At 60.5% G+C, this 11906-nt stretch overlaps 1 protein-coding gene across 3 annotated transcripts; it reads right to left on the bottom strand.

The window, feature by feature from the left end:
* Positions 1–1688: 1688 nt before the first annotated feature.
* SP7 (Sp7 transcription factor) lies at positions 1689–10551 on the bottom strand. Of its 3 annotated transcripts, none has more exons than XM_084879062.1 (4): positions 10533–10551; positions 10077–10317; positions 9561–9588; positions 1689–4612 (listed from the first exon to the last, which is right to left on the bottom strand). In XM_084879062.1, exons 3-4 carry the CDS (start codon positions 9579–9581, stop codon positions 3338–3340), a joined length of 1296 nt encoding a protein of 431 aa, XP_084735188.1. In that variant the 5' UTR covers positions 9582–9588; positions 10077–10317; positions 10533–10551; the 3' UTR covers positions 1689–3337. The 3 variants fall into 3 exon arrangements, with proteins under 3 accessions (XP_084735188.1, XP_084735187.1, XP_084735189.1); XM_084879061.1 differs by lacking the exon at positions 10533–10551 and adding an exon at positions 10476–10524; XM_084879063.1 differs by lacking the exons at positions 9561–9588; positions 10533–10551 and adding an exon at positions 10476–10524.
* Positions 10552–11906: the final 1355 nt, after the last annotated feature.

Genomic DNA, 11906 nt, shown 5'->3' with positions numbered 1-11906 from the left:
GCCTCCTAGCCCGCGATGGGAACTGGAAAGAGGAAGTATGTGCTCTGTGTATTCCCATTCTGACACCGCCTTCCCCATACTCCTCACTTAATGTTCCTGGGATGGTTTTCACAACTTGCAGACTCTGGGGGGACTGCAGCGCGGGCCTGGCGCACTCCCCGCGGGCTCCACCAAGGGGCGCCGCCGCCCCGGCGACACCGCGACGGGGACCCGCAGCCCCGGGGGCGGGGGGAGCTTGGCGGGAGGTCGCCACCCACCCACCCCCTGCGACCTGGGCGGGAAACCGAGGCAGCGCCTGACCCGGGCCCCCCACTTCGGGCGGCAGCCCGGGAGCCGGGTGCTTGGCGCGCGGCCCGCCGCCCCTTCCCGGCGACCCGGCCGGGCCTTAACCAGGCGCACATGGCCCGCCCGGCCCTGTTTGTCCTGGCGGCGCGCCGCCGCTGTTTGAGGCGGTTTTTATCTCCCCGAACCCAGCAAACCCCAAGCGGAGTCTGGGGAAGATGAAAGGGGCCGCGGGGCGGGGAGGGAGGGCCGCGGGCTGCGGCGGGCCGGAGCTGGCACCGGGCAGGCGGAGGCCGGAGGCCAGCGGGCCAGGCCCTGGGGGGTCCGGGCGGGCGGGGCGGGACCGGGGTCCACTCCAGGCTCCCCGCGCGGGCAGCTCCCAGCACCCCGGCCCCGGCCCCTCGGCCCCCCGACTTCTTCAAAGCGCCTTTGAAGCCGCGCCGGAGGCAGGAGATTTCGCACCTGGCGGAGGGCGGCCGGGTGGGGAGGGGGCTGGCGCCCCGAGACCGCCCGGCTCGCCGCCCCGGACCCGCCGCCCCGGCCCCCCACTCCTCCGCCCGCCCGCCGGCCCGGCCGCCACCTCTGGCACCTCCTCGCGGCTCCCGAGCCCGCGATGGGGACGGTGGGCCGGGCGCCCTCGCAGTCGGGCCCGGGCCCGGGGGCGCGGCCCTAGAGCCCCCTGGGCCAGCAGGGGAGCCCGGGGGTGAGGGCCGCACAAAGCCCTATTGTGGCCGCGGACGGCCGCCACAGACCGGCTTTTGTTCCCCCGCTAACTCCGCGGCGGGCACGGCTGATTGCGGCCGGGATGGGGGCGGGGGAGGTGCCAGGCCGGGCGCCCGCGGGGCCGCCCCTTGGCGGGGCTGGGGCCGCAATTGGTACGGGCCTGCAGGGCCCATGGCTGCAGGGTCCATGCTGCAGGGTCCATGGCTGCAGGGTCCATGGCTGCAGGGTCCATGGCTGCAGAGTCCATGGCTGCAGGGCCCATGGCTGCAGGGCCCATGGCTGCAGGGCCCATGGCTGCAGGGTCCATGCTGCAGGGTCCATGGCTGCAGGGTCCATGGCTGCAGGGTCCATGCTGCAGGGTCCATGGCTGCAGGGCCCATGGCTGCAGGGCCCATGGCTGCAGGGTCCATGGCTGCAGGGCCCATGGCTGCAGGGTCCATGCTGCAGGGCCCATGGCTGCAGGGTCCGAGGAGGAGCAAGAAGAAGCCCCTCCGCCTCCCCAGCTCGGCTGAGAGCTGTACGCGGTCAGCGCCGTTCTCGCTGGAGTGCTGGGGACGAAGCTTCTCCAGCGGGCACCCTGTGCCAACCAGCTCCCCAGAACGCAGGCCCCAGTTTTCCCAAGAAAAAAAGTCCTGTGGCTCACCCTTTTCCCTTCCGAGCCCCCTTTTCTCACCAGGACAAAGTTTAAAATCGAACTTTTATTTATTAAATTAAAAAAAGAAAAAAGAAAAGACTCCATGAGGGCATGATCCCTTCCCTTCCATTTTATTACCCTCTCCCCAAGCCCCAGCGGCTTGAACCCTCTAACCGGGGCCTTTGAGGGAGCAGGAGACAGAAAAGGAGGATCCAAAGTCACAGGAAAGGTATTCAAAGGCACGAAGCGGCTTGAAAGTCACTGGAGGTGGAGGTGGGAGCGTCAAAAGTCCCCAGTTGGGGGCCTGTGTATGCACCCCAATCAGCTTAGGGACCTATGTCCTCCTAGCTCTGTAACTTCTTTGTCATGGCTTCTAGGCACCGGCCTTGTTCACGGAGTAGGCACTCAATAAATACTTGATGTTTTTTCATCTGACCCCAGGGAAAACCTTCCCCACCTATTCTGCAGGAGAGGCACCTCCAGACCAATGACCTCCTCCTGTGAGGTGGGCTTCTCCCATGAGCCTGTCTAAAATGGCAGCTGTAAATTCTCCATAACCATGGCAACAAGGGATTAGCCCGATGGGGTCATGGTGTCAGCGGAGGAGAAGTGGAAGAACTGGTTCTGGGTTTGAGGAAGCTGGGGTAATTCCAGTCCCCCTCCCCCCTCCATAGGACTTGAAGTTTCACAGCTTCTGGCTGGGGGCGGGAATATTAGGGATCCCCTAATTGAGAGATAACCCCATCACTCTTTAACAGTCCAAGCTAACCAATCCTATTAGCAGATTCCATTAAAAGAGAAACCCCTTTAACTGAGACCCTGATGATAGAAATTCTATTAACAAGATCTCTCCTAACACTTCTATTCCGAGATGCATTTGGCTAAAATTTCCATAGCAGAGACGGACCTCCTTCCCCCGTCCCCAGCTCACTCTACCTGACCTGTCATCATAACTTAGATAAATAGAATTATTATTATTATTCATTTCTCTTGGAACATAGGGGTTAAATATACAGGCCTGGGGGCAGCCTCCCTGACCCTGGGGGTCACCCCATCTTTGGGATCAGATCCCCAATGGTCTGCCCCCCTTTTAGTACCCTGCTCCCTGCCAGGTCACTAACCCCAATCCCCCTAACTCTGGTCCCTAATGAAGAGGCCACCAGGGGGCAATAAATTATCATCATCACCGTCATCGTTATCGTCGTTGTGTTTGTAAAAAGGAAGAATGCTCTGGAGCAGGGACAGCAGTGGAATGAGAACTCGGGGAGCCTGGAGCCTGGAAGCAGAGGGAGAGTGGTAAATAAGCTTGGGAAGCAGGAGGGTGGGTGTCCAGGAGTTAATAAGGTGGAGCAATAAGGTGTTGGGAGTCCACGGGAGGAAAGCGAGTTGGTGTGATAAGAGCAGAAGCGGGGGAAGCTGTGAGCAAGGGCGAGGAAGAGTTTCGGAAGCCAGAGGACAGAAATCGGGCACCAGGTGAGGAGGGCCTAAGATGAGAGCTTATGGGATGGGCTTATGGCAAGGGGACGCGGGGAGCTGAGGAGGCATGCAGGGTGATACCCAGGCTCAGCATAGCCTGGGAGAGATGGAGAGCACCCCAAAGGGCAGCATGCATGGGGCAAAGGAGCGAGGGCCAAGCAGTGGTCCACGGGGCCAGGAGAGGCTGGCGAGCAGCCCTGGGGCTGGAGACCCTCCCCCCGCTCAGATCTCCAGCAGGTTGCTCTGCTCCGGGCTGCCCTCGGGGGCTTTCTCTGGGGGTGCCGGAGAGGCTGGAGGCCGGGGTGTCTGGTTGGCCTCCTCTTCCCCCACGCCGCGGCCCTCCCCCAGCTCCTTGGAGCCGCCGGGCGGGGGGCCCGGGCCCGGCTCGCCGTGGGTGCGCTGGTGCTTGCTCAGGTGGTCGCTGCGGGTGAAGCGCTTGGAGCAGAGCAGGCAGGTGAACTTCTTCTCCCGGGTGTGGGTGCGCACGTGGCGCTCCAGCTCGTCCGAACGGGTGAACCTCTTGCCACAGAAGAGCCAATTGCAGACGAAGGGCCTCTCGCCCGTGTGCCAGCGCAAGTGCGCCTTCAGGTGCGAGGCCTTGCCGTACACCTTGCCGCAGCCGGGGATGTGGCAGCTGTGGATGGGCTTCTTCCGCAGCCCGGCCGCCGCCGCCCCCAGGCGCTCTATCTCCTGGCAGTTAGGGCAGTCGCAGGAGGAGCGCCCCGCTCCGCTGCCCCCATAGCCACCGCTGCCCCCTGTGCCTGTGCCACGGGGGGTTTTGGCTCCACCGCTCCCCTCCAGCTGCCCGCTATTGCCCACGGCCTTGGACTTATAGACATCTTGGGGTAAGACATGCTGAGGACCCGGTTGCAGAAGGTGAGGAGCTGGGTAGGGGGATGGATTAAGGGGGGCAAAGTCGGCCGGGTAGGTGGGTAGCTGGGGGTTCAACGGAGGCTGAGCGGGGCCTGTGGGCAATGTCCCCTGCAGCCCATCACCCTGGCCCTGCCCGCCTCCCAGCCAGTTGCCCCCAGGGTGCATGTCCCACCAAGGTGTAGGAGCATTGCCCGGGCCCGGTGAGATGCCTGCGTGGATGCCTGCCTTGTACCAGGAGCCATAGGGGTGCGCCATGTCCAGAGAGGTGTAGACGCTAGGCAGGCAGTCAGAGGAAGTGTGGCCCTTGGGCACTAGGAGCCCGGGATCCTGGGTGCCTGTGGGCCCAGAGAAAGAGTGAGAAAAGGCGGGGTAGTCGTTGGCGTAGCCCGAGGTGGGTGCCGGAGGGCTGCCTGCAGGGGAGAGGAGCCCATTGGTGCTTGAGAAGGGGGCTGGGTAGGCGTCGCCCATGGTTTTCGGAGCCGAGAGGTCGCTGCCCACGGAGTATGGTTTCTTGGTGCCTGCTTTGCCCAGGGTGGTGGAGTCCCGCAGAGGGCTGGAGCCGCCGAATTTGCTGCACGCCGCCGTCAGCATGGCCAGCGGACTGGAGCCATAGTGAGCTTCCTCCTGGGGAGACACGGAAGCACGGCTTAGGGGGGAGGAGGAGAACTCAGAGAGAAGGTAAACTAGGATTTCAACCTCCACACAAGGAGAAGAGAACGGAGGGGTCAGGGAAGAATTTGAGAGAATGGGGAAGGAGAGGTAAGAGGAGGGGCCAGCGAGGACTGGGTCCCAGGACAGAGCTCAGGTGGCATTGTGGAAGGAAGGCAGAAGCCAGGACTACAGCTTAACACCCAACTGAGGAGGCAAGAAAAGGGCTCACGTAGCTGGGGGTGTGCAAAGGCCTCAGAGAGACAGGAGCTCCCTCTTACAGAGCCCGGGGAAGGGCCGCCACACCTGGACGAGGTAAGAATTAGGGACCCTGATCCCTGGGAGTGGTCCGGAGCAGAGGCCACAGCCAGGGACTGGGAGAGGGAAGATGAGGCTCAAAGAGCAGCCTGGGAAGGAGGAAAAATATTAGGAGACTGAAGCTACCCCCATTCCAGATTTTCCCAGCATTGCCCCATATTTCACTTCCTGTCTCCACTTCAGCTCCTGACTAAGGCAGTGGCCCAGGCTGGTCTCCCCAAGGCCTTGTCCTCATGTCCCTGGTAAGGAATCTCTTGGCAGGGACCCCGGGCCTTGGGAGCGAGAGGAAGCGATGGCTGAGACACTGAGACATTGAGAGGGAACAGGGCTGCCGCCAAGCCAAGACTGTGGCTGAGGCAAGAATGTCTTTCAAGCGGGCAGTGGGCACCTCCTGCCTCGTGGAGCCAGCTGGTACCCCGTTTGTGGGGCAGAAGAGCTTGAAGTCCCCAGGCCCCTCCAGGGTAAGAAATTGGGGTGGCTAGGATACTGGCTCGCAGCCACACCCCTCCATGCCTCAGTGTCCCCTGACACGCAGCCCAAGTAGCTGGTCTCTTTGCACCCTTCCAGCACAGAGAGTGAAGGAAGCTCTGCAGAAGTGGGGCCTGAGGGGCTTTGAGAAGGCCCTTAATGCCCCTCCTGCTGTTGCTACCAGACTAGTCCTCCCTCAGGAGCCTGGTACTCCTCCCTGGGACTGCCTGGAGGAGGTGCCCTCCAGAATTCCTGGCTGGCATAGACAGGCATCCATTACTGAGAATCACAAACACACACACACACACACACACACACACACACACAAGATGTCCTCAAAAGCTGACCCTGGACAGTTCCCTGACTGGGCTCCTCAAAAGCCAATGTAGTCCTAACCGGTTTGACTCAGTGGATAGAGCATCGGTCTTCGGACTGAAGGTTCCCAGGGTCATTTCTGGTCAAGGGCATGTACCTAGGTTGTGGGCACATCCCCAGTGGGAGGTGTGCAAGAGGCAGCTGATTGATGTTTCTCTCTTATGGATGTTTCTAACTCTCTATCCCTCTCCCTTCCTCTCTGTAAAAAATCAATAAAATGTATTTAAAAAAAAAAAAAAAAAAGCCAATGTACTTGGTGGTGCCTTCAGTAAAGCTGAAGAAGAACCCAGGAGCCCAGGGTTCCCAGCCCTGCCTGCCAACATGTTGTGTGTGGGTGATGCCAATCCTCAAGGTAGGCCTAGGGCCTTGGGGTTGCAGTGAAGGGCGCGTGCACTGCTCCCCAAGTGCAAGCCTGATGCTCCATGGACATGGACTCCCAAACCGGAGGCACCAAAGCCCCCTCCCATCTGGCCATGATGAAAGCCCGGTGCTTCCCAGCCAGGGTTCTCCTGGAGCCTCCGATGCCCCAAGCAGGGGGTGGGCTGAGGCGGGGCAGCAGCTGGGGCAGGAGCAGGGTCCCAGCAGGACAAAGAGAGACATGGGGTAGGAAGGGGAGAGGCAGAGACCCAGAGACCCGGGGCCAAGCCTCTGGCACAGGGTGAGGAGATTATGTAAAAGCCCCCAGAGGTGGGGGAAGGAAAAGAGGGGGAAACTGGCCTTGGGGACAGAAAAGGCAGGAACCCCAACAGAGCAGGAAGGTGGAAAGACAAAAGGGAGGGAGCTAGAGGAAACCAGTATAAACAAAGAGAGGTGGTGGAAAGAGACTGGGCTAGGAAGGCAAAGGAAAACAGAGGGGAAAGGAGGAAGAGGAAGGGGGAGCAGGAGGGGAAGGAAGAAAAGCAGATTTCCTACCGAAGAAAACCACCATGCTGCCGGGCCCCAAAACACCCCAGACCAGGCCGCTTCTCCCGCCTTCTCCCCCTGACTGCCCCCTCCTCCTCTGCCCAGCCCAGGCCGGCTCCGTTGGTTTCCCTGCGGTCGGTTTATTTTTAAAAACGCCGACGCCGGCCCCCGCCCGGCCCTCACACTGTGGCCACAGGGGCCTCAGCCAAGCCCAGGGACCCCACCCAGCTGTGGGGAGGGGAGGAGGGGTGAAAGGAGGCCAGCAGCCCCAGGCCAACAGGAGACCCCAGCCCCGGGGAGCGGAGGCCCTCAGGGGCCCTGGGGGCAAGGAAAAGGAGTGAGACCTCAGGCCCACGCAGACTGTTCTAAGAGCCAAGGGCTGGGCCCCTGACTAAGCTTAACCACAGACTCAGTTTCCTTCCCTGGCTGCTTGCGCTCTCCTGAGACCTGGGGAGAGGGCGCTGGTGAGGGGCTCTAACTAGGAGCCTCATATCTAATCAATTGCATTACCTTCTCAGGACCCAGAAATCTTACCTTCCGATTGTTTTCACACCCACCTTCTCCCACCCACTAGTCCTCAGAACAACACCACAAAGCAGACTTCAAGGATGGGAGGGGGCCTCTGAAGGAGGAACCAGAGGAGCGGTCCCAGCTCCCTCACCCAGGTGCTCAGCTGGGAAGGTGTTCCGGGCGCCAGGCGGACCTCCCACTGGGACATTGGCTCACGGCCTATCTGAGGACGGACTGGCCATCGGCTGTGAGCACCCAAGGTCCCAGTTTCCAGTTGTCCACTTTTCCAACCTCCTCCCAAGTTGTTCCGTTCTCCCAGCTTCCAGCTCTCCATCTGCACCTGGCCCTGACCGCACGCACCCCGCCTGCCTGTTCTCCTGCACCTCACGCAGCCCAGGGGAGCTTCCCAGCAAGCAGCAACTGCGTCCCTGTCTGAACCCCACGTTCTTCCCACCGTCACAGGTCCCACTCGTACCAGGCTGAGGGCTTCCTGGTGGTGGTGGTTGCGGAGAAGGGGAAGGAAAGTCGAGGACCCAGGTGCCCCCAAATGGGTAAAAGACATGGAGGGAACAGAATGCCTTTATGTTGGAACATCTCCAGCTCCCAGGGAGTGAGGGCCATGGCACGCTCCCCTTGCCAAGTGCTGTCCCTGTCTGGTGTCTTTCCAGCAGGCCTCTGGGTCCCTTTCCCCCTGGCACCAGTGCCACGCTGGCAACTCTCGTGTGACGCCCACGCCCACTGACACTGCCCCTGCCTTGGGTGGGCCCAGGATTTCCATGCACCTTAGTCCTCCTGCTTCCTCAAGACCAACCAGTGTTTCAATGATGGCTCAATACAGAGTCTCGTGGAGAGATGACAGGGAGAGCAGGCTGTCCCCATTGCAACACCTGGGACTCCTGACTGGGTAAGGGTGCTGACAAGGGACATGGCGTCCACGCCATTGGCTTGTCTGTCATTCCCTCAAATTCAGTCACACACTGTCTCTCAGCCTTACCCGTACGCCATTCCCCCCACCTGAACTAACAACTATGTCCCAGCTCACACACACACACACACACACACACACACACACACCTGCGCTCTCAAAGAGCCAGCCACGCATGCAGCCCTGCTTTACATTCTAACACTTACACTCAGGCCAATAAACACAGGCATTGAGACTCCGGTGCCATCGCACACACACCGCTCCTGCAGGCCGAATGAGTTGGCTTCCTGTTTGGCCCATCACCCCCGGGACCTGAGCGAGGGCACAGGAAACAGCCATGGGGGCTCCTGAGGGGCCCAAGACTATGGGAGCGTCAAGGCCATGTCAGGAGGTCGACGTTCAGGGAGGGCTCCCCGGCTGCAGGTTCCCGCAGAGGGACCCGGACAGCAGGTCAGAGATGGCGACAGAGAAACAGAGTCAGAGACCCAGGAGCCGAGAAAACGCAGGACGTTGTAAAACAGCCCCTGAGCTGTGAGTCCCCCTTTCCAGCTGTGTGCCATGACTCCCTCGGGAGCCCTGGTGGAGTCAGGGATTTCTCAAGACCCCGAAATCCTGACCCCGTGGTACCCCAGTTCCCTCCGTACCCAGTGCCGGAGGAGAGAGATGCTGGGGTCCCAGCCTGGAGGGGAAGTGGCCCGGTCCGCCCTGGAGCCTCCCACTCCCAAAATAGAGCCGAGTTTGTCTTTGGCTGAAAGCTAAATATTTGTGAGCTGGGCAGGCGGCCTCAGACCCTGGCCCTCCTCCTCGGCTCCTCTCAGGCCCGGGCCCAGTTCCTCTGGTCAGCCCCCGCTCAGGCGCTGGGGCACAGGGCTGCCTTCTCCCTTCCTCCTCGCCCACCTCCGCTCCCATACACACCAGCCCGGAGGCCCAGCCCCTTCCCACTACAAACCGGACAGACACTGCTCAGGCTGAGTCCCTGGAGACAGGACCCCCGAGGACCTATACCCAATTGCCACTCTGTGCCCGCTCAACCAGTCCTGTCTCCTTCTCCTTCTCCCCCTGTGTGCTACCAGCGTACCTATCCCCTGCCCTTATTTCCCCACCGTCCCCTCCATTAGCTCCTTCCTCCATCCCCTTTGCATTCCTCAGAGTTGGTGTGCTTGGTGGACCATAGGGGTCCTGCCTTCTTTTTGCCTAATCCTCTTCCTTAGGCTGCCCTCTGACCCCTGGTCCTGCTCTCCTCCCCTCCTTTCTCCTGCCCCCTTCTCCCCCTCCTCTGACCCCATTCCTCTCTCCTCATCAGAGGGGCCCTTGAAAGTGACAAGCACCACAGCAACTGTCTGAGTGAGTTGGGAGGTGGGGGGCGGGCGGGAGGAGGACCATGGAGATGGTGGCTGGTGTCCTGGGAGGGAGCGGGGCAGTTACCTCAAGCAGGGAGGACGCCATCCTGAGGCTGGGGAACGGGTCCCAAGGAGCCAGGCAGATGGAGAGAGCCGAGCCGGAGAAAGAAGGAGAGGGAGAGGGCGGGAGAATGGGAGAATGGGAGAGAAGAGATCTAAAGTTAGTAGGGACTGGGGGGGGGGAGTGGGGGGGGGGCTGCTCTCTGTCTGTAGGGATCCACCCTCTAATTACAGCTTTCCCCGAGGAGAAGGCTCCGGATCCAATGAGCAGGGCGAGAGAGGGAGGCAGAGGGTCCAAATTTCCTGCTCCATTTGCTGAGCTCCCCAAAGAAAGGATCTGGGCGGGAGAGGAGAAAGGGCTCCCGGGGAAGGGGTGGGAGCTGGAGGGGGGTAAGGACATGGGCAAGGAGTCAGGGCATCCTGGGGGCTGCTGAGGAGGAGGGTTGAAAGGTTGGTGGGCCCAGGTGTCCCACAGCCCGGCCCCCAGCAACCCCACGGGCATCTATGGGCACCCCTCCCAGCACTCCCCGGGGTCAGATACCTGGGGGATCTGGGGCTGGGTGTCCTGGGTCTCTCCTCTGGAGGTCTGGCAGTGGGGGTGCAGGCAGTAGGTGGCCTGAGGGTCCTGGGAGGGCTCGGCTCCTCTCCCAGGCCAGCTCTACTCCTGCTCCCACTTGGGCTCCGATCCTACAATCCTACTGACTCCAACGTCCTGGCTGCCGCTCTCGGCTGCTGCTCGGCTGCTACTCCTGCTGCTGAGGCTGCTGCCGCCGCTGCTGCCGCTGAGGGAAGGAACAGGAGGGAAAAGGAACAAACCCCAAACCACTAATTAGAGATCCAGGGGGGGGATGGGGGATTGGGGACGACACTCACACAGAGAGACTGGAACACACAGCATACACACTCATGGACAAACATAGGATGATACATGCACACGTACACAGAGAGTTGCCAGGGGGACACAGCCACTGTCATGAATGAACACAGACAAACTCACACACAAATGAGCTCAGTGGCATGGCTGGAGGCGCACACACCACACACACACACCCGAGGTGACCACAGAGATGCTTGTTTCCCCAGTCACCCACCTCTAGATCAGGAGGGCAGTGTATGTGTGCATGTGTGTGTAGATGCATGAGTGTGTGTGTGTGTGTGTGTGTGCGCGCGTGTGTGTTACCAAAGACGGGAGGGGGAACTGTGGGGTGAAGGCTTCTACTGCCCAGGCTTTTAGGATCACGTAGGGAGGTTCCAGAGCAAAGCCTGGAGGAAGGGACAGAGAGTGGGGGAGGGCTCGGCACAGGCTTGGGGATTCCCCAGTCTTCTTCCCAATGCCTCCTGGGAAGTGGCACCCAGGCCCACCTCACTCTCTGGAGCACAACCTGGATCTTCAGATTCTGGGAAAATTAAGGCAGGCAGGAATGGGAGTGGAGATAGAAGGTCATTGGGTCAACTCATCCATGCTCAAGCCTAGCCCCTTTGGAGTAAGCCCCAAAAAAGGTATGTGCTTCCTAGCTCCGTTATTCCTTGCCTTTTACCCTCCCCAGGTCCCTCCTGGCCACACATCAAGTCGTCCTTGGATGTTAGTTCTCATGAGCGATCACACTTTCCTGGAGGGAGCTCCTGTTCCCTTTCCCATCGCCACACACGGTTCCCTCCGCAGCAGGAAGGACTGAAGTTAGAGTTCAGGTAGGACTTCTTATCAAAACGGGGTAAAAGACAAGGAAGGTTGGGAGAGGGAAATCAAAGCGTCTGTTCACTGAAACCTGGATCCTGAGGAAAGTCTGTGGGGGAGAGGACTAGGCAGCCAAGTAGTAGAACCAGCATCTCTCCCGTGGAGGGGCCCAGCCAGCCGGGGTTGTTTTACAAGTTATTCTCCAACACACCCCTCTCCTCCAGCCCAGCCCTGCCCCTCGGAAGAATGGGGCCCTGTCCTTCCCTCCCCACTCCCCCTCTCCCCCCCCTCCTCACTGTCTCTTCCCCATTGCCCACTTCCTGGCCCCTTTGCTCTCCCAGCTCTCCACGGAAAATGTGGGAGGGAGTCGGAGCTGGTGGAAGTCCAGGGAGCTTGACCAGCAGGCAGGATCAAAGTTCTGCATAGGGACCCTAGATTCTAGATTCCAGCCCAATGATTTGATTTCCCCCAAGGAACACTGTGGACCCAACTTTTGGGGAGAGGTTTAGGGAACCAGGGTGACTGCCAGACAAAGGACAAGAAGCAAAAGAAGAAACACAGAAAGCCAAAACCGGTTTGGCTCAGAGAGGAGACCTGCTGACTGAAAGGTCCCGGGTTCAATTCCGTTCAAGGGCATGTACCTTGGTTGCGGGCACAACCCCAGTAGGTGGTGTGCAAGAGGCAGCTGATCAATGA

This window comes from Pipistrellus hanaki (assembly GCF_964339955.1).
Source record: "Pipistrellus hanaki genome assembly, chromosome: 3".
In the NCBI taxonomy this organism is placed as follows: Eukaryota; Metazoa; Chordata; class Mammalia; order Chiroptera; family Vespertilionidae; genus Pipistrellus; species Pipistrellus hanaki.
This window is presented reverse-complemented; position numbering and strand designations above follow the sequence as displayed.